Source organism: Osmia bicornis, chromosome 8, assembly GCF_907164935.1.
Source record: "Osmia bicornis bicornis chromosome 8, iOsmBic2.1, whole genome shotgun sequence".
NCBI classification, from domain to species: Eukaryota; Metazoa; Arthropoda; class Insecta; order Hymenoptera; family Megachilidae; genus Osmia; species Osmia bicornis.
In genome coordinates, this window is record NC_060223.1 from 9,367,324 (window position 1) to 9,388,740 (window position 21,417).

At 33.3% G+C, this 21,417-nt stretch overlaps 3 protein-coding genes across 7 annotated transcripts; 2 read left to right on the plus strand and 1 right to left on the minus strand.

Annotated features, from left to right (window-relative positions):
* Positions 1 to 588: 588 nt before the first annotated feature.
* Positions 589 to 5,668, minus strand: LOC114875212 (transitional endoplasmic reticulum ATPase TER94). Of its 2 annotated transcripts, none has more exons than XM_029185246.2 (13): positions 5,529 to 5,668; positions 4,391 to 4,747; positions 4,122 to 4,314; positions 3,813 to 4,047; positions 3,614 to 3,747; positions 3,287 to 3,535; positions 3,045 to 3,209; positions 2,840 to 2,962; positions 2,546 to 2,758; positions 2,162 to 2,470; positions 1,910 to 2,071; positions 1,684 to 1,838; positions 589 to 1,607 (listed from the first exon to the last, which is right to left on the minus strand). In XM_029185246.2, the coding sequence occupies exons 1-13, from the start codon at positions 5,543 to 5,545 to the stop codon at positions 1,517 to 1,519; spliced, it is 2,403 nt and encodes an 800-aa protein (XP_029041079.1). In that variant the 5' UTR covers positions 5,546 to 5,668; the 3' UTR covers positions 589 to 1,516. The 2 variants fall into 2 exon arrangements, with proteins under 2 accessions (XP_029041079.1, XP_029041077.1); XM_029185244.2 differs by having other exon boundaries at positions 4,391 to 4,750.
* A 374-nt stretch (positions 5,669 to 6,042) lies between these two features.
* Positions 6,043 to 7,903, plus strand: LOC114875202 (leptin receptor gene-related protein). 2 transcript variants are annotated; one of them, XM_029185224.2, is made up of 5 exons: positions 6,043 to 6,265; positions 6,833 to 6,907; positions 7,025 to 7,223; positions 7,314 to 7,468; positions 7,543 to 7,903. In XM_029185224.2, exons 2-4 carry the CDS (start codon positions 6,867 to 6,869, stop codon positions 7,425 to 7,427), a joined length of 354 nt encoding a protein of 117 aa, XP_029041057.1. In that variant the 5' UTR covers positions 6,043 to 6,265; positions 6,833 to 6,866; the 3' UTR covers positions 7,428 to 7,468; positions 7,543 to 7,903. The 2 variants fall into 2 exon arrangements, with proteins under 2 accessions (XP_029041057.1, XP_029041055.1); XM_029185222.2 differs by lacking the exon at positions 6,043 to 6,265 and adding an exon at positions 6,627 to 6,761.
* Positions 7,904 to 7,987: 84 nt separating this feature from the next.
* LOC114875201 (dynein axonemal heavy chain 3-like) lies at positions 7,988 to 21,356 on the plus strand. Of its 3 annotated transcripts, XM_029185219.2 has the most exons (12): positions 7,988 to 8,676; positions 8,753 to 8,982; positions 9,263 to 9,469; positions 9,527 to 9,889; positions 9,963 to 10,173; positions 10,258 to 10,485; positions 10,548 to 14,372; positions 14,435 to 14,740; positions 14,801 to 19,840; positions 19,900 to 20,057; positions 20,110 to 20,878; positions 20,944 to 21,356. In XM_029185219.2, exons 1-12 carry the CDS (start codon positions 8,407 to 8,409, stop codon positions 21,238 to 21,240), a joined length of 11,904 nt encoding a protein of 3,967 aa, XP_029041052.2. In that variant the 5' UTR covers positions 7,988 to 8,406; the 3' UTR covers positions 21,241 to 21,356. The 3 variants fall into 3 exon arrangements, with proteins under 3 accessions (XP_029041052.2, XP_029041053.2, XP_029041054.2); XM_029185220.2 differs by lacking the exons at positions 7,988 to 8,676; positions 8,753 to 8,982; positions 9,263 to 9,469 and having other exon boundaries at positions 9,785 to 9,861; XM_029185221.2 differs by lacking the exons at positions 7,988 to 8,676; positions 8,753 to 8,982; positions 9,263 to 9,469; positions 9,527 to 9,889; positions 9,963 to 10,173 and having other exon boundaries at positions 10,346 to 10,489.
* The last annotated feature ends 61 nt before the right edge of the window (positions 21,357 to 21,417 follow it).

Sequence of the window (21,417 nt, forward strand, 5' to 3'; positions counted from 1 at the left end):
CTTTAGCTTTTTTTCCAAATTTAATAAAGGTAAAATAAAATTGAGAAATTTATAAATATTTTGACCTGGAATTTTATCATGTTTCATTTCGAAATTTGTTAACAATATTAAAATTATATTGCGATAAAATGTTTACTTACTTGTATGTGGTACTTTTGAGGGGTGCTGACAACATGTATTCTTTTTCTTGTATTAATTAAAATCGTAATATTATTTTTTAAAGATAACGTAATTGTAAAATATGCAAATATTATGATCTGTAATGTATTTTTTGCTAATTTTATATTAACATAAATGTAATATCTTGTTTAAACTTTCCGATTATGCTAATAATTCAATTTTTCAAAATATAATTAATTATGAAACAATATCATTAAACATAGTGATAAATTTTTGTACAATAAAATGTTGTTTTATGACAATATTCTTTTATTCATTTTATAATTTGTATTCAATTCATTAATTATTACTTTGATATTTCATGCAATTAAAAAATAAATGCTAAGAAATAAAATTGCAAGCTGTATTGTTGTATTTTTCAACTAATACCAAAATTTGTAAGTGTTGTGCAAATAAATCTGCAATAAATAATTTGATTGGTCGATATTTCGATATTTATTAGCATGGTTTAATAACCAAGTGTAAGCCTTCAAATAAAATGGCTGTTAAGATTTACCCAGGATATAGAAATTTTAACACTTTTATTCTAAAATGAAAGGATTCAAGAGATTCTTTGGTAATTTGTAAGTAAATTTACTACTACAAGCAGACTGCAAATTCACCAATACACATCACCAGTTTCAACAATTTCACTGATATAGCATAAACTCTCACTTTACTGTAATCTCAGTGTGTGAACAATAAGATGTAATTATAGAAATACAGTGACAACATAGCAAAAGAGTCTATCCCTAATTAACATTGAAAAAAATATATGTATAACACTGTTACAGAATATGAATTACATTTTATATAAGTAACTAAGATATAAAATTACATAGAAAAATGTTATGAACAACGGAACATTCGTATAATTCTATGCAATTTATATACAATATGACATATTTTATTAGGGTAGTTTATACATTGTAACAAAGAGCAACCAATTTCATTACATCTCATCGATACAAATGGTTTATATTTAAATTTTATGTCTTGCTTTTTATTTTTGTAAAATTAATTGAAACGTTATTACATTGCTTTCAAGCAAATTTATATAATTTTAGTAATCTAACTTACACGTTACAAGTTTAAAAAACTTTAATATCAAAAAGTGGCGTCTGATTAAATCTTTACACAATACAATTTGATTACGATCTACCCTAATTATATACGTTAGATTGCATATACTTACATAGAATATCAGAGCTAAATAGGATTTTTATATATTTTTATATTATTCAATTACTTAAAATTACGTTTTGCGAAATTTGTGTTTACAAACACAAGATACTTGTGAAACAGACAGGCCCTTTTGTCGCATGCTCACTGTAATGAGGTACAAAGATATGACAACTTAGCTGTAAAGATCATCATCCCCATCATCTTGGAAGGTTTGATCACCTTGCGTTGTATCTTGGGTTCCGCTGGTTCCGCTCTGCGGAAATCTATGAGAGAGGTAATTAAAATTAGTTTAAATATAAGAATACAACGTATGTAAAATTAAAAAATATCTCAATTTACCTGAAATTACTTCCAAAACCACGAGACTGTTGAAGTGTTTGTGCAAACATTTCATATTTCCGGATATCATTATCGGATACCGAACGTCGCGCAAACCTCATCGCTTCTTCGAAGTGAGCTCGTGTTATTTCCGGTACAGGGTCATCTTCATCCATCTTAACATTACATATAATATTAATGGTTATTGTCTTCATATAAATAAGCGCAATCATAATGAATTACTTACATCCATAGATGCAGAAGGATTACTAGCTCGTTCTTTTTCTCTTCGAATTTCAGTTTCGATGCTTTGTCTGATCGCAAGTTTGCACGCACGTTGACAAATTTCTGTTATATCAGCACCAGAGAACCCATGCGTCACTTTAGCTATATAGCTTAGATCTACATCCTATTATACCGATATTAATAGTTTTTTAGTTAATATGTTTAACTCGCAAATATAACAAGATATAAGGTTCTGTATTTAATTTTCCTTTACCTTAGCTACAGGCGATTTTCGAAGATTGGCTCTGAAAATCGCTTCGCGAGACTTCTCATCCGGCAATGGAATATAAATCAATTGATCTAATCTACCAGGTCGTAAAATAGCCGGGTCTATAATGTCAGGACGATTAGTAGCGCCTATTATGAAAACGTTTTTCTTTGCTCCCATCCCATCCATTTCTGTTAAGATTTGATTTATCACGCGATCCGCTGCTCCGCCAGCGTCTCCTACTGTACCTCCACGAGATTTTGCAATAGAATCAAGTTCATCGAAAAACAGTACACAAGGTGCTGCTGATCTTGCCTAAAGGTATAATAACAGAATAAGTAAAATTGCAAATGTAACTATTTATTTCTTGTTATTTATTGAACAACTTACCTTATCAAAAACATCTCTAACATTTGCTTCAGACTCGCCAAACCACATCGTTAATAATTCAGGACCCTTTACAGAAATGAAGTTTGCCTGGCATTCATTAGCAATCGCTTTAGCCAATAATGTTTTACCGCAACCAGGAGGTCCATAGAATAATACACCTCTCGATGGTTGCATACCAAATTTCAAGAACTTGTCTGGATGTTCAACTGGATACTATGTAATAAAAGATATTTAGTTATGCGAATGTAAAGTTTATATTTATTTAGTGTAAGTATGTAACGCTTTGATATTTACCTGTACTAACTCTTGCAGCTCCATCTTAACATTCTGCAAACCTCCAATGTCATCCCATGTAACAGTTGGTACTTCTACAATGGTTTCTCGTAAAGCACTTGGACTACTCTTAGTCATGGCATACTAAAATCATACGTAAGATATTGTTTATACAAAATTTATGTAAATTTACATTGACGTTGAGCGAGTGTAAGTTAATATTTACTTTAAAGTTATCCATTGTTACGGCAAGAGAAGATAAGACTTCGGCATCTATGTGTTCTTCCTCTAAATCAATAAGATCCATTTTTTCACGAATTTGTTGTAATGCTGCTTCAGAGCATAATGATGCTAAATCTGCTCCAACATGACCGTGTGTCTCTGCTGCGATCTAAATAATTTTATCAATTTATTAAATAATACCAAGATAAACGGTACAACAATTATAAAAGTAACATTTATATCAACCTCTTCTAACTCAACATCGTCGGCAAGTTTCATGTTTTTCGTATGAATTCTTAAGATTTCTAAACGGCCAGTTGCATCGGGTATACCAATATCAATTTCTTTATCAAAACGACCGAAACGTCGTAATGCCGGATCAATGCTGTTGGGCCGATTAGTAGCTGCCATTACAATAACATGAGCGCTTTGTTTCATACCATCCATTAAAGTTAATAACTGAGAAACTATACGCCTTTCTACTTCTCCATGCGTCTAAATTAAATTATATTAATAATTACATTGCGAATTTATTAATCGATCAATTAAACTAATAAAGTATTGGTTCTGTACCTTTTCTCTTTTCGGAGCTATGGCATCAAGTTCATCGATGAAAATAATAGCTGGAGAATTTTTCTCAGCTTCTTCAAATGCTTTTCTTAAATTACTTTCCGATTCCCCGGCAAGCTTACTCATAATTTCGGGACCTTTCAACATAAGTAACATTGAGTAACATTTCGGAATAAGATAGTGTTTTGCATTAATAACATACCATTAATAAGAAAGAAGAATGCTCCAGTTTCATTTGCAACGGCACGAGCAATAAGAGTTTTTCCTGTACCAGGTGGTCCATATAAGAGAATACCACGAGGTGGTTTAACTCCAATAGCTTTGAATAAAGATGGATGTTTTAAAGGTAATTCTACCATTTCTTTAATTTGAGCTAGCTGTTTACGAACACCACCGATATCGTCGTAACCTACAGCATTTAACGACTCCTCTTCTTCCTATAAATTTTATTTGCATATTTATATCGCAATACATAAAATCTAGTAATAATAAAAATTGAATATTAACCAACCTCTCTCTTAATAGGTTCACCTTCACAATGAATTACAGTATCTGGAGCTACAATGCAAAACGGCCCAGGATCTGTTTCTACAACCTTAAATTCAACGGCGCGCATTCCACCGCGTACGATAAAATTGTCATCTTTATGAATCGGACGATAAGCTTCCAGGAAATAAGGTTTTAAATATACTTCAAACAAATTTCTGTAAAAAAAGGATGAATTACTTCATTAATGATCAAGTTAATAAGTGATAACAGTAGTAATAGCAATAGTCTTACCCAGTTAGACCAGTTATTGTATCATCCATTGGTAGTACATGAATACGTTTTCCATATTTAACTTCTGGACACGCTTGTACGGATACAACATCGCTCAAACGTACGCGTAAGTTATTTCTTATAACTCGATTCATACGAATTTTTTCGTCGGGACAAGTATCATCAGAGAGTACAATGCATACAGTTTCTTTCCGTCTCTTTCCTTTCAGCAATACTGTATCTCCTCGAAAAAGTTGTAACTCGTCCATCTTTGCTTGAGAAAGAGCCACAACAGAATTATCATCTGCAATTGCTTCATCTACTAACAATCTGTTTGGCTTATCCTTCTTTCGAAGGATTGCTGTTGCCAGGTCTTCACTGCTGAAACAAAGTATATAATTAATAAAACAAAATAGTGAAAATAATTGGAATTAAAAGATGTCTTGACAAATTAATTTTTTTTAGAAAAAATATAATTTTATTATACTATTGTTTGCTAAATATACCAACATACACTAAATGTGTAACAAAAATAAGTTTATGAGTTACGTGGTTAGCTGATAAGATAACATTTAATATGTTAATTACACACATATATCTACAAATAATTGCAAGGGAGTAAAACAGGTTAATAAAATTAATCTTTTAAAAATAAATATACCATTTCTGCACATGGTTTGATTTTATAAATATTTAAAATATATGAATATTTAATCATTTCGATAATGAAGTTCCTTTAATGGTATAATTATTTCATATTAATTGTTACTAGAAATTTCTTATAAACGTAGCAAATGTTACAATGTAAAAAGAATATTAATGTGTCAGCAAAATTTCTTTGTCACGTTCATTGCAGGTTCGGCCATGATCAGTCGGCATATAAAAATGATAAGTGTTATTCGTGTCATTACGATGAGTTACCTAAAAAAGCTGTTAATTGATAAAGAAAAGTTATGTTTTTTATCCTAAAATTAAAAACGTATTATTTATTTTCAGAAGAATTTGCGAAAAGACGCGTTGCGTCGACATGATGACAACGTAAAATTGGAAGCCAGTATGGATGCATTTTATTTTCATACTTCGTTTTTGTGTTTTAAAGTAATATATATGAAATTATTATACACCTTAATTAACTAAGTACTTTTTTCAAACAATTTACCTTTTTGGATCGCTCATTATTGACTCGATTTCAACGCAAAAGAAAATGCACACGCAACGATCAGAACCACTATCGCAACACCTTCAAGTCAGCTACACTCACAGTCCAATCCAATGAACATTCTTCATTTGAACTTCCATGGCTTGCATTGGACTTCCTATTGTCGAAATGAAAACTGAAGGTAAATTTACAATTTATTTTTCGATAATTCTATTGGTTATATTAATATTAACATTATTGTTGCTTATTTTGTTTTTCAGAAATTTCAACTGTTCAACTTGTTATCAAGATCCTAAAAATGTTACCGTGTGTATTCAATTACAATATAAACTTCAAAATCTATAAAACATTATAAACTTCAAAAATTATAAATTATTATTGCTTATATAATTAATAATTATCCATTTATACTTAATAATGTTTTATGCATAAATACTTTTTAAAACATTTGAATACAACATTTTTGAAAACATTGGTTCATCTTGGATATTTATTAATTTTTGATAAAACTTAGTGCTGTATTAATGTAATAATCGTAATAAATGTGAAGATTCGCTGTTACATTTTTTTTATTACTTTTAAATTTATGCTACAGTCATTTGATCATCTATCAGTATGTAGTTTTTAAAAGTGTGTGAAGGTTTAGCTAGCTTACGTCACGACATTCTCAAAGTGAGAATCAGTGAGAATACGATAAATACACTTGTCAAATCAGTGTATGATGGCTGGAATTAAAGGTTATTCATCATATTTTTGATCACATAGATGTATAACTTCTTGTTACAAAATCTAAAAAAATGATATTGTTAATGAGGGTTTAACAAGAAGATTGAATTAAAAAATGATACGTCAAAACATAACCTTACTGGTCTTATTGTCATTACTGTCAAATTCTTGTATACAGGCGACACATGTTTATGATTCATACACATACATATTAATATGATTTATTATAATTTTATTTTTATTAATTTATATATTTACTTTATATCAAATGTTTGTTAAGAAAAAGTTGCAAGTATCTTTCATAAGCATTACAATTACTAAACTTATAAGAGATGTTATATTAACCCATATATAGAATGTAAGAATGTAATGTATTTTTTATGGTGAAAATGAACTTTGATTTATCATTTATACCTTAGTTTATATATACATATGTGTGTGTTTTCTAATTATACATGTACATTTATTTTTGTTCCATGCAATGAATGGTCTTCACTATCAAACAGCGTAAGTATTTTGATTTATAAGGAACTGATGTTTTAATGAGTATTCTAATAAAATGAGAATTTTTTTTTCAGATTAGTAATTTTGGCATTTGCTGGATCTATTGGTATGACATTTGTCATACTTGGATGTGCTTTACCAGCATATAAGTAAATATTATTGTTGATATATAAGTATTTATAATAATAATTCTGTTAATATATTCAAATTAATGTTATATAAATTATAGTGGAACTTGTCTACTAATTTTTATGTGTTATTTTTAGAATATGGTGGCCATTCTTTGTTGTATTATTCTATGTATTGGCACCCATTCCAACAATAATTGCACGTCGCTACACAGATGATTATGGTAGTAATTCCAATCCATGTTTGGAATTGGCTATATTCATTACTATGGGTTTTGTTGTATCATCTTTTGCTCTTCCTATGGTCTTAGCAAGATCACCGGCCAATGATCCAGTGGTATATTTAAATTATATATGTCTTTCAAGTATTATATTATACATTTCTATATGAACATTCATTTACATAGAACATAAAAATATATTTCAGATACATTGGGGTGCTTGCTACTTGACACTAGCGGGTAATGTTGTCGTATATCTAACTTTAGTGGGATTCTTTATAACATCTGATCAAGATGACACTTATTACAACACATGCTGAAATGCTGTACTTCATTGTACTTATTTATTTAATTTTACATGGTAATATTATTAACCATATTCCATTGTATTGAAATTGTTTTCTACTTTTGTACATGCAATTTGAACACTTTCAGGTTTTTGCAAAGCAAGAATGTAAATCATATACTGCACTGACTGACAGTTGTGAATTAATTCTAAGTCATTACAAAATTTATAATATACTAATTATAATATTATCATAAGTTGTTCATAATACAATCAGTACTAATGACACAACAAATAGTATTACAGTAATTAACATTTAATTTTATGGTGATTTATTTTGATATTATCATTTAGTAGCTTAACATTTTCCAACGTATAAACGTTCTTACAAATTATCTTGGATAAAATTAGAAGCACAACTATGCTAAAACATGTAAAATTTAATATATTTCTTTTTATTAATCTAAGTTTTCGATAGCAATATCAATAAAGTTACAATTTTTTACATTATTTTGAATCTTGCATTACCTGTTGCGAATTAATATTTATAGATAAAAAGAATGTAACATTATATATACATATAACAATTTATAAATGTTTTGTATACTGTGGTTACATTCGTTCCTAGTCAATACAAAAAATTCATACAATTTTAGATTACTATTGTCCATCACTGTTGCTATAGTTTCATTCTTGTTTGTATATACCTATAACCATCATTATTCCTACTTCAAGGTATTTAGTAGATATTTCATTAAATAAAGGTAATATATTTCATATTAAAATTAACTTACTTATTACAAGGTTTTTTTTTAAACATAATTTAAAACTTTGTATACTGATTAGTACAGTGATTGTTGTCTGCAATTGGCATAAACACGAAAAATATTAAGAGATTATTCACAGGACAAAATCGCATCATGTGAACATTTATATAGGCATGAAAAGTTAATATAAAATAATGGAAGTACATTTATACTCATAATCTTAATCAAATTCATGTAAAAGGTATAATGAATCAAAGACAGTATTCGCAATGTAGTCTGAGTTGTGATCAAAAGCTTACTGATCCATCTCAGAATTCCATTCAACAATGTAAAACTAATATACAGCAAGAAACTTTAAAACAATCTGTGAATCTGTTGCCGAACAGTATAATTTGCTTAAAAGATCTAGCTGATGGCACATGGTTATGGAGAAAATCTCATATGAAACCCCTTAAAACATGTAAGAGTAACAGGACAATAAAAAAACTAAAGATGATTAAGTCATCAAAAAGAAAAGTAAGTTTTGTCTTTAAATTATTTTTATTATTTTATTAAAAAGTTACAGGTTTATTTAAAATAATATTTTTAAAAGGTGTGCATAAACGAAGCAGAAATTCCGAAATCCATAGAGGAACAGATAAGCATTTTATTGGAAGAAATTAATAAGGAACAAAAGGAAAAAGAGCAAATAAAGGAAGATCATAATAACTCAATATATTTAAAAAATTATTGTAGTCCTAAAGATGATGTACCTTACTATGACTACAATAATTTTCAAGAAGCAAGAAAACGTATTATTGGCAAGCTTCAAAGACGAGAAGAGTAAAGTCATTTTCAAATAAATCATGTTTCTGACGCGAAAAATGTTATAGTAGTTTGTGACGACACCTACTTCCGTTTAGTGACCTCATTGGAACCTTCATTTCCGCTACCAAACAATTACAAATAGCAGTGTCATCTACTTCCGGAGAACAAATGGTGCTTTAGGTGTCGCCATAAGTCATTGTTTTAAAAACAATCTGAAAGTCTACAGTTTTAAATAATTTATTTAACTTACGTTAATTGTATAATGATAATTTTTTCTCCAAACTTATTGTTTCAGCTTTGAGGAACAACTGACTAAACTCGAATTAGAAGTTATTGAAGATTATAAGGAATTTCTAAAATCGTGTATAGAATATTCAGTTTTGAATATGCGAGCACCTGTTCCTTGGCATCAATTCAAAGTTACCGCTAATCATTTTATGCAATATAATCTATTTATCGGAAATGAGATATTAAAGGATATTCAAAATTTATACTTCTTTAAGTAAGCCCTACAAATATCGTAGTCCAGGCTATTTCCTAACAAAATTTTATTTTTTAGGTATCAAGATGTAATGATAATCAACATTCGAGATATAGGAATACTTCCTATTTCTGCTTTCGAAATAGAACCGAAAATCAATCTTTTATGCGATAAGGCTATGCACTTACTTATTAAAGAATGGTTGGCTGATGTTGCGGATATTTTTTTGGAGAAAAAGCACGTTTGGTCTTTCTACGTCCAAAAACACTACAAAGCATCAACCGTATTGATTGAAAAATATTTTCGAAGCGTTAATACTCTTTTGTCCAGGCAATTACGAATGATGGTAATGAAAACGCTCAGTCATGTCAAAGAGTATTTTATGGAATACAGCGGTGGAAATTATTTCAAGGGTAATTATGAGGATCTGATGTTTTTAAAGTAAGCAATCTGCTTTCTTAAATTTCTATTACCTTCTCATATAAAATAACGTTCAATATAATTTATATTGTAGACCACCTTTTATGACAATAACTGTGGAACCAGAACTTGGTACAGCGAATTTACATTGCAGACCAAGTATCTCAGAAGTTCGTGAAATCATTTCAAGATGTTTCGATAAGATTATCACAATCACTACAATGATTCCAAAAATTGAGACTATTCTGTTTCCTGAATTAGAGAAACAAGAATTTCTCTCCTCTGCTTCACGATACGAAGATGTGGTTAATAAATATTAATAATTTATACAAAAAATACTATATTTCAGTTTATTAAGTTTGTCAATTTTTTAAATATAATTATCACAGGTATACAATAAAATTAATACTGTACTAAACGTTGTCAGTGTTCACGCTGAGGGTCCTGAAATTTATTTACAATGTTACGAAGATTTATTGTATATTATCGATGGTCAAGCGAAAAAAAATCTAGACAACTTCTTCAGGATCGAACCAATGCCATTTCTGCGTGAATTCGAACAAAGGATAAGGAGTTACGATGATATCAAGAAAGAAATCTTCATGTTTCGTAACAAGGCAAGTATGTACGAAGAATTGAATTACTTTAATGCGTTGTATTAATGTTAATTTTATCCTAGATCCCTCTTAATATGATAGAAGTTGATTGTACCATTGTGAATGACACTCTGAGACAAGTTTTACACGAACTCCGAACTGAAATCTGTGACTTCTTTGCGAATGACTTACGATCAAATAATCGCGAGTTGTGTTCAACTTTCGATACAATAGCTGAAAACATTTCGAAAATGCCAGAGAAGACACGAGACGTCGTTGAGTTGTACAATTATCTATGCGAAAGTCGGGATTCAACTATGTTCAATCTGAAACGAAAATTGGCATTTTCCGTAGAATTAATTTTATTTCTATTCGATTATCAACCGCCAACGGACGAGGATATACAATTAAACGTCCGTACTATAACATGGCCGAAGGAAATGGAGAATGTAATGGAACTGGCTAACACTAGATTAAACATGAGGAAGCAATTCCTGGAGGATCTGTTACGATCAAGAAGGGACAACTTTGAACAAAAAATATTCAATCTCGAGTTGGCGATTGATGAATTTAAGAAGAAAGATCCCCCTGTTTTAAACATATATGAAATGGAGGAGGCAACCGAGGAGAGTGAACAGCTTTCCAAAGGAATGGAGGAGATTCGAAAGGAAGCCGAAGAGATAAACGAAGAAGAAGCTCTTTTGGACATGGAATTAAGTCCTTACTTAACACTCCCTGCCATGTCTGCAATAGTGAATACATTGGATACTCTTTGGCATACTGTTTACAATTTCCATGTACACTATGATAAATGGTTTAACGGTCCATTCTTGGGTCTCGACGCCGACGTGATTCAAGAAGAAACCGACAACACTTGGCGAACATTATACAAACTGGCACGTTTGCTTACCGATATCCCTGGTGCTAGGAGAGTTACCGAAATGGTGCGAGGAAAAGTGGAGAAATTTAAACAATTTGTCCCTCTTTTATTAATTATATGCACGCCTGGATTACAACACCGACATTGGGAGCAAATGAGCCACCTGGTCAATATAGATGTAACACCATCGGAGACAACTAGTTTAGCTAATATGGTAGAATTAGGATTATTAGCCCACATAAGTAAACTAGAAGAAATATCATCGGCTGCTGTCAAGGAGCACGCTCTGCTACAAAATTTACAGAAGATGAAGGATGAATGGTCTGAGATTGAATTTAACTTCATGCCGTACCGCGAGACAGGTGTCTTCATTTTAACCGCTGTAGATGATATTCAAGTACTTCTCGATGATCATATTTTGAAGGCTCAAACGATGAGAAGTTCCCCGTTTGTAAAAGCATTCGAAAGCGAGATGCAAACTTGGGAAAATAAGTTGCTGATGATGCAAGATATCATTGATCAATGGTTAGTATGTCAATCGACGTGGATGTATTTAGAGCCGATATTCAGTAGCGAAGATATCATGAGGCAAATGCCAACAGAGGCGAAGAATTTTCGTAGGTTGGACAAGATTTGGCGTGGCATTATGTCCTACGCTGTTGCTAATAAACGAGTACTGGATGCTACTGGTATGAAAAATATGTTGCAAGAATTAACATTGTGTAATGCGCTATTGGAAGAGATACAGAAAGGTTTGAACGATTATCTCGAGAAGAAACGTTTATTCTTTCCAAGATTTTTCTTCTTGTCGAATGACGAGCTTCTGGAAATCCTGTCTGAAACAAAGGATCCTCAGAGAGTACAACCTCATTTGAAGAAATGTTTCGAGGGTATTAGTAGGCTACGATTCACCAAGGATGAAGAAATCATCGGGATATTATCCGCCGAAGAAGAATATGTTCATTTGAGCGGCAAGATTTATCCAGCCGATGCTAAAGGTTTGGTAGAGAAATGGCTGAGTCAAGTTGAACAACTTATGGTTACTTCTCTTCGCGATATTGCTGAAGAAAGTATCATTGCATATTTCACTGCTATCAGAGAAGAATGGATATTCGCTTGGCCCGGTCAAATTGTTATCTGTGTTAGCCAAATACATTGGACCAGCGAAGTCTGCGAATCATTTGAAAATCATTCTACTTCTGATTATTTGAAGCAATGCAGTCTTCAGATTGAAAGCACCGTTACTCTAGTCAGAGGAAAATTAGATCCAGGTGCAAGAATAACGATCAATGCTTTGATCGTGATAGACGTGCATGCACGAGACGTAGTGAAGCTACTTGTTGATAAAGAGGCGTCCGATGTTATGGACTTTAACTGGATATCACAGTTAAGATATTATTGGTCAGACAATAGTATTATTGTGTCGATAATCACGACTAGTGTAGCATATGCTTTTGAATATCTTGGCAACACCCCAAGACTTGTAATAACACCTTTAACCGATAGATGTTATAGAACCTTAATGAGTGCATTGAAATTAAATCTTGGAGGTTCTCCAGAGGGTCCAGCAGGAACTGGTAAAACAGAAACAGCAAAGGATTTGGCAAAGGCTGTTGCCAAGCAGTGTATTGTTTTCAATTGTTCAGACGGACTTGATTACAAAGCAATGGGTAAATTTTTCAAAGGACTAGCTCAATCTGGAGCATGGGCTTGTTTTGATGAATTCAACAGAATTGAATTAGAAGTCCTCTCTGTAATTGCACAGCAAATTTTGTCCATTCAAATGGCTGTCAGCTCAAAATTGGAAAGATTCTTGTTCGAAGGTACAGAGATCAAATTAAATCCTACTTGCTATATTATTATAACGATGAATCCTGGTTATGCTGGGCGTCAAGAACTTCCTGACAATTTGAAGGTCCTCTTCCGTACAGTAGCAATGATGGTACCAGATTATGGTATGATAGGAGAGATTACTTTGTACTCTTTTGGTTTCATCGATGCGAAAAATCTTGCGCAAAAGATAGTTCACACTTACAAGCTATGTTCAGAGCAATTAAGCTCTCAAAATCATTATGATTACGGTATGAGAGCTGTGAAAACTGTGCTCACTGCTGCAGGAAACTTGAAGCTGAAATATCCGACCGAGAACGAATCGATTTTAATTCTTCGAGCTATCATTGATGTTAATCTACCGAAATTCTTAGCTCAAGATATTCCATTGTTCAATGGAATCTATACAGATCTATTTCCTGGTATCAGTCTTCCACAACCGGATCGTGATGAATTAATCAATTTATTGAGAGTTATTTTAGAGAAACGTAATCTGCAAGATACACCTTGGTACATAGACAAAATAATTCAAATTTATGAGATGATACTGGTACGCCACGGTTTGATGGTCGTTGGACAAACGTTAAGTGGAAAGACAAAAGCATATCAAAGTCTGGCAGAAGCTTTGGGTGATTTAGCTGGTGTACGACGTGCCGCTATGAGAGAATATCAAACTATTTACAAAATAATTAATCCAAAAGCAATTACTTTGGACCAACTGTATGGTAGTTTTGATCCGTTGTCCCACGAATGGAGCGACGGTGTTTTGGCTAATATTTTCAGGGAATTTGCACAATCTATGTCTATTGAACGTAAATGGATCATATTTGATGGTCCTGTCGATGCGGTGTGGATCGAAAGCATGAACACCGTGCTCGATGATAATAAGAAACTGTGTTTAATGTCGGGAGAAATCATCCAGATGTCGTCCAAAATGAATATGATGTTTGAGCCAGCTGATTTGGAGCATGCTTCTCCGGCTACTGTCAGTAGATGTGGAATGATTTATATGGAACCATCTCAGCTTGGTTGGAAGCCATTATTTGAATCATACAAAAAGTATCTCAAGAACAAACTACTTTTTGAACAATATGAACTCATTGTAGAGTTGGTCGAATGGTTAACAGTGCCTATTTTGTTTTTTATAAATCATTATTGTAAAACATTTATTGAAATGCCAGAGCTACACATGTTTCTTGTAAGTAGGAATACTTTTAATGTCTACTATAAAACTGATGTTTTGTTAATAAATTGTTATAGTCTTTTACCAGACTCCTCACCACAATGTTGGATGAAGAGACACAAGTCAGCACAGTATGGCTTCAGTGTATTTTATTGTTTACTATGGTTTGGGGAATGTGTTCAACATTAATCAGCGATAGCAGGAAGGCTTTTGATGTTTATTTAAGAAAATTAATACTCGGGAATGATGACGAATATCCTAAACCAAAAGCTTTTAAATTAACAAAGCAACAATTATTCCCTGATAAAGGTACCGTTTATGATTGGATATACGATAAAAGAAATAATGGATGTTGGATAGCTTGGATGGATACAACGCTACAGGTATTTGGTATTTCTTCAACTGATCTCTATGTAACCCTAACTTATATTTTCATCTTTTAGATGTCATTATTACCGGAATTAAACTCTAATAAATTAATTGTACCAACGACCGAGGTAATAATACAGTATTTTTTCCTGAAAAACCTTCTTCCAAGATCGATACCTATTATGTTCGTCGGACCAACTGGTACCGGAAAGTCTGTAATTATTTTGGATTATTTAGAATCTTTACCCAGGGAAGAATACATAGAAAACGTGATAAACTTTAGTGCACGTACAAGTGCCTCGCAGACTCAAGAAATAGTAATGTCAAAATTGGATCGTCGAAGGAAAGGCGTTTATGGTCCACCGATGGGGAAAAAGTGTATATTGTTCGTTGATGATTTAAGCATGCCACAGAAAGAAATGTACGGTGCACAACCACCTATAGAACTCATTCGACAATGGTTAGATCATGGTCATTGGTTTGATTTAAAAGATACAACAATGTTATATCTAGTAGATATATTCCTAATTTGTGCTATGCAACCACCTGGAGGTGGTTCCAATGTAGTCACATCTAGATTAACCAGACACATGCACATAATTGGTATTGATTTTTTTGAAGAAGCTACGATGACCAAAATTTTCTCCTCGATTCTCGACACCCACTTCGCAAAAGGATTTGTTTCAGAGGTTTCAAGATTAGGAAAAATGGTAGTTAATGCTACCATGGACATATTCCTCGGCGCTATAGAAACCTTTTTACCTACTCCAGCCAAAAGTCATTACGTATTTAATTTACGCGATTTTAATCGGGTCATCAAAGGTATACTTTTGGTACCGTCTTCTAGAATGAACGATCCTGATAAATTGATCAGACTCTGGATCCACGAGGTGTACAGAGTGTTTCATGATAGACTGATCGATAGCGATGATCAGGAAAAATTATTTAAAATGGTTCAATTTACTTGTTACGATCAATTACGGCAACCGCTGAATAAAGTACTTGTTAGATTACTGAAGGAAGATGAAAAAGATATCCAAAGTTCTCATATACGTGATCTATTTTTCGGTAATTATATAGAGCCTGATGCTGAGCCTAAGATATACGACGAGGTGACCGATTTAGATGATCTACAAACGAAAATGGATTACTATTTAATGGAATATAATATGCTGTCCAAGACACCGATGTCTCTAGTTTTGTTTCGTTACGCTATTGAACATGTCTCACGTACATCAAGAATACTTTTACAAGAAAATGGTCATGCCCTTCTTATAGGAATGGGAGGTTCCGGTAGAAGTTCTTGCGCCAGATTAGCCAGCAGCATGTGCGAATACATGATGCAACAAATTGAAATCTCCGTGTCTTACGGAATTACCGAATGGCGAGAAGATATGAAGAATTTATTGCTACGCGTAGGATGCGATGGAAAGTCTACGGTATTTCTTTTCGGAGATCATCAGATAAAAAACGAATCTTTCATAGAAGATATAAACATGATATTAAACACAGCTGATATACCGAATTTATACAACACCGAAGAAAAGGCTGAAATTTTGGATAAAATGATGAACGTGATGCACGAGACAGAAGGAAAAAGAGCAGAGACTACACCGACTGTTCTTTACAATGTATTCCTGGAAAGAATAAAGAAAAATCTTCACTTGATTCTAACAATGTCTCCAATAGGAGACAAATTTAGAAATCGTTTAAGGATGTTCCCTTCCCTGATCAACTGTTGTACCATAGACTGGTATACTGTCTGGCCGGAGGATGCTTTAGAAAAAGTAGCTAGAATGTTCTTACAAAATGTCAATATTAATAACAATTTAAGAGAGAACTGCGTTCATTTGTCCAAACAGTTTCATACAAGCATAATTACAGCTAGCGAAGATTATTACAGAACTCAAGGTAGGAGATATTATGTGACTCCTACAAGTTTTCTACAACTGATTAAATCATTCTGCAAGTTGTATGATCGCAAAATAGAAGAGATTACTTTGCAACAACTTCGTTATGAAACAGGATTAGAAAAATTAGACTTTGCAGCAGGTCAGATAGCTGTAATGAAGGAAGAACTGCAAGCTCTACAACCGAAACTGTTAGCACAGTCTGAGCTAAGCAACAAACTTATGATTCGAATAGAGCAAGACACCATCAATATAGAAGCAAGGAAGGAAATCGTAGGCGCTGAAGAAGCGTTAGCCAACGAAGCAGCTGCAGCTGCACAAGCTATAAAAGACGACTGCGAAAGCGACTTGGCAGAGGCTACCCCAGCATTGGAGGCTGCTTTGATGGCACTGGACACACTGAAACCTGCTGACATAAGTATTGTACGATCCATGAAGAGTCCTCCAGCAGGTGTACGACTGGTGATGGAGGCTGTATGTGTATTGAAGGGTGTGAAACCTGAGAAAGTTCAAGATCCAGCAACTGGTCAGATGACGGAAGACTACTGGCCAGCCTCTATAAAGATGCTTGGCGATATGAGATTCTTGGAGAGTTTGAAAAATTTCGACAAGGATAATGTACCACCGGCATACATGAAGAGGATCCGCGAGAAATTTATAAATGATAGAAGCTTTCAGCCCGAAGCTATCAAGAAGGTATCCACTGCCTGTGAAGGTTTATGCAAATGGGTAAGAGCCATGGAAGTTTATGATAGAGTAATCAAGGTGGTCGCACCGAAACAAGCTATGCTGGCAGAAGCGGAAGCTGCTCTGGCGGGTCAAATGGAGGCGTTGAATGCTAAGAGAGCTCTTTTACAAGAAGTCAGTCAAAAGTTACAAACTTTGAACGATGAGTTTGCCGAGTGCATGAGGGAGAAGAAGAAGCTAGAGGATCAGATTGATTATTGTAAAAAGAAATTAGATAGAGCTGAAAAGTTGCTCGGTGGTTTAAGCGGTGAAAAAGATCGATGGAGTGAAACAGCTTTTCTATTAGGTGCTAGTCTCCATAATGTTATCGGAGACGTTTTATTGTCTTCAGCTGTGGTTGCTTATTTGGGGGCATTTACCGTTGAATACAGGAATAAATTAATCGCAGAGTGGTATCTATCTTGTTCAAAATTCGCTATTCCATGCGGAAAGAAGTTTAGTTTGATTGATATTTTAGGTGAACAGGTAGAAATTAGAGCTTGGATAATCTATGGTTTACCAGCGGACAGTTTTTCTGTGGAAAATGGTATAATTGTAAAAAATGCTGATCGATGGCCACTCATGATCGACCCTCAAAACCAGGCTAATAAATGGATAAAGAATATGGAGAAACAGAACAAGCTAATTGTTATTAAACTTTCTGATCCAAATTACGTTCAAGTAGTGGACACTTGTATACAGCTTGGAACACCAGTTTTGCTGGAGAATATCTTAGAGGAAATAGATGCGATATTAGAGCCTGTACTTCTTAAAAATATTTACAAAGAACGAGGTGTTTTGTACATAAGATTTGGAGAAAACGTTATCGAGTATAATACTAATTTTCGATTTTATCTTACAACACGTTTAAGAAATCCACATTATTTGCCAGAGGTGGTTGTTAAAGTGACTTTATTAAACTTCATGATCACTCCTCAAGGACTTCAAGATCAATTGTTAGGTATAGTTGTTGCCAAAGAATTGCCTGTTCTGGAGGAGAGAAAAAATCAATTGATAGTCGAAGGTGCAAATAATCAAAAAATGTTGAAAGAGATAGAGGATAAGATATTGCATGTTTTATCCGCGTCAGAAGGTAACATTCTTGAAGACGAAACGGCTATTACAATATTATCGACCTCGAAGAGTTTGTCTGAAGATATACAAGCGAAACAGGCTGTAGCTGTTAAAACATCCATACAAATTGACAATGCTCGTAACGAATACAAGCCTGCCTCAGAGCACGGCTCTGTTTTATTCTTTTGCATTTCTGAATTGACAAACATTGATCCTATGTATCAATACTCTCTACCATGGTTTATACATCTTTACGAAATGTCCATAATTAACAGTGAACAAACCAAAGTCCTGACTGATCGGATTCATAGTTTAAATACTTATTTCACTGCTAGTATTTACAGAAACGTGTGTCGTTCTCTGTTCGAAAAGGATAAAATAATATTCTCGCTTGTCCTCTGCGTTGGTTTGTTACGTGCTGCTGGACATTTAAACGAAGAATATTGGACATTCTTGTTGACAGGTGGTGTAGCATTGGATAATCCTTATCCAAATCCTGCTCCATCTTGGTTGTCTGATAGATCTTGGACTGGAATTGTTGGAGCTACAAATTTGCTTGGACTTGAGAAACTGAAACATTCATTTGAAACGCAAACTTTGCAATGGAAGGCTTATTATGATTTATCCAATCCTCAGGAACAGCCATTTCCACGTCCATTCCAAGCAGAGGGTGAAGGTTTGAAGAAACTATTAATACTTAAATGTGTAAGACCAGACAAAATCGTGGCTGCTGTGAGAATGTTTATCATACACCACATGGGACAATCTTTTGTAGAACCTCCGCCGTTTGATCTGCAAGCATGTTACAATGATTCTAGTAATGTAACTCCTTTGATTTTTATTCTTTCACCTGGATCTGATCCAATGGCTGCTTTGATAAGATTTTCAGAAGATTATGGAATGTCGAAAGGAGATCTTATGACTATATCACTGGGACAAGGTCAAGGACCCATAGCAGCAGGCATGATTGATAAAGGAATAAAGAGCGGAGAATGGGTGGTACTTCAAAATTGTCATCTAGCAGTATCCTGGATGAAAGAATTAGACAGAATCTGCGATGAAGTAATTGTACCTGAAAACACTCATCTGAAATTTCGAGTATGGTTAACTAGTTACCCATCAAAGGATTTTCCAATCTCTATTTTACAAAATGGAGTTAAGATGACTAACGAACCACCAAAGGGTTTGAAAAATAATTTACTCAGAAGCTATCTGAACGATCCGATCTCGGATATAAAATTCTATGAAAATTGCAAAAAAATACTTGAATGGAGACACCTCCTTTTTGCTTTATGCTTCTTTCATGCAGTTATTCAAGAAAGACGTAATTTTGGACCATTGGGCTGGAATATTCCTTATGAATTCAATGAATCAGACTTACGTATCAGTACTTTACAATTACAGGTGAGATCAAGTGAAACCTATGAATTTTCGAATTTGTCCCATTATTTAATATGTTTTAGCTTTTCTTAAATGATTATGAAGAAGTACCATTTGATGCCCTTCTTTATTTAACGGGCGAATGCAATTACGGTGGTCGAGTAACTGATGACAAGGATAGACGTCTGTTAAATTCGTTGCTTCAGCAATTTTATAATCCTCAAGTTATCGATAACAAACAGTAAGTAACATTTGCAAGGTAGAAGAACATCTGTTCATAATTTTTATCGTAGGTACTGTTTCTCGCCGAGTTGTATATATCAATTACCAGAAGATACTGATTATGAGGGATGTTTAAAGTACATTCGTAATTTGCCAATGGATCAACAACCAGAAGTTTATGGTTTGCATGAAAATGCAGATATTACAAAAGATAATCAAGAATCAACGCAATTACTTGAAGGTGCTTTATTAACACAACCACAGATCACAGGTGTAGGAGTTGAGAGAAACATGGATGAAATTGTTTTTAATTTGTGCGCTGATGTTTTATTAAAAATGCGATCGGAATTTGATATTTTGGAAGTTTCTAACAAATATCCAGTGTTGTATATGAACAGTATGAACACAGTTCTCCGTCAAGAACTTATTAGATTTAATGATCTGATTAGTGTGATTAAAAGAACATTAGCGAATGTACAGAAAGCTATCAAAGGATTGGTACTAATGTCTCCGGAATTGGAAGAAGTTTTCACTAGTATGAGTATCGGCAAAATACCCGCATCTTGGAGTAAAAAGTCATATCCATCTTTAAAACCCCTGGGAAGTTATATTAATGATTTATTACTTAGATTAGAATTTTTTCAAAATTGGATAGATAAAGATGCGCCGATTGTTTTTTGGGTATCGGGATTCTTTTTCACCCAATCTTTTCTTACCGGTGTTTTACAAAATTATGCGCGTAAACATAAAATACCAATTGACAGATTAGATTTTGAATTTGAAGTAACTTCATTTGAATCTAGCGCAAGAGGTGCGCCTTCTTATGGAGTTTACATAAAAGTAAGTTATATGTACACAAATTTTTATAGATCATCAGTCTCTAACAATAAAATTTCAAATTTTAGGGTCTCTTTTTGGAAGGTGCAAGATGGAACAGAGAGATAAAAGAAATTGATGAATCAAGGCCAAAGATAATGTTTGATATTCTTCCTATAATATGGTTAAAGCCAGGTATAAAAACTGAATTTGTAACAGATTTCCTATATAATTGCCCAGTATACAAAACAAGTGAAAGACGTGGCGTTTTGGCTACGACCGGTCATTCCTCCAACTTTGTACTATATATTTTACTTCCATCACAAAAGGAAGAAGCTCATTGGATTAAGAGAGGTGTAGCTTCTTTGTGTCAACTGGATGACTAAACTAACATAGTACTTTCGTGTAAGAAATACAACTGTAAATGTTGTGTAGTTTTAATCAAAGATTTTGAAACACTGTAGTCTTTTAATGGTAGATTATCCAAAATAACAGAATTGAATTTTCTTAATTTTTCTTGTAATACGTGAACTTGCTACACCTTTTTTAATTCAAAGTATTGT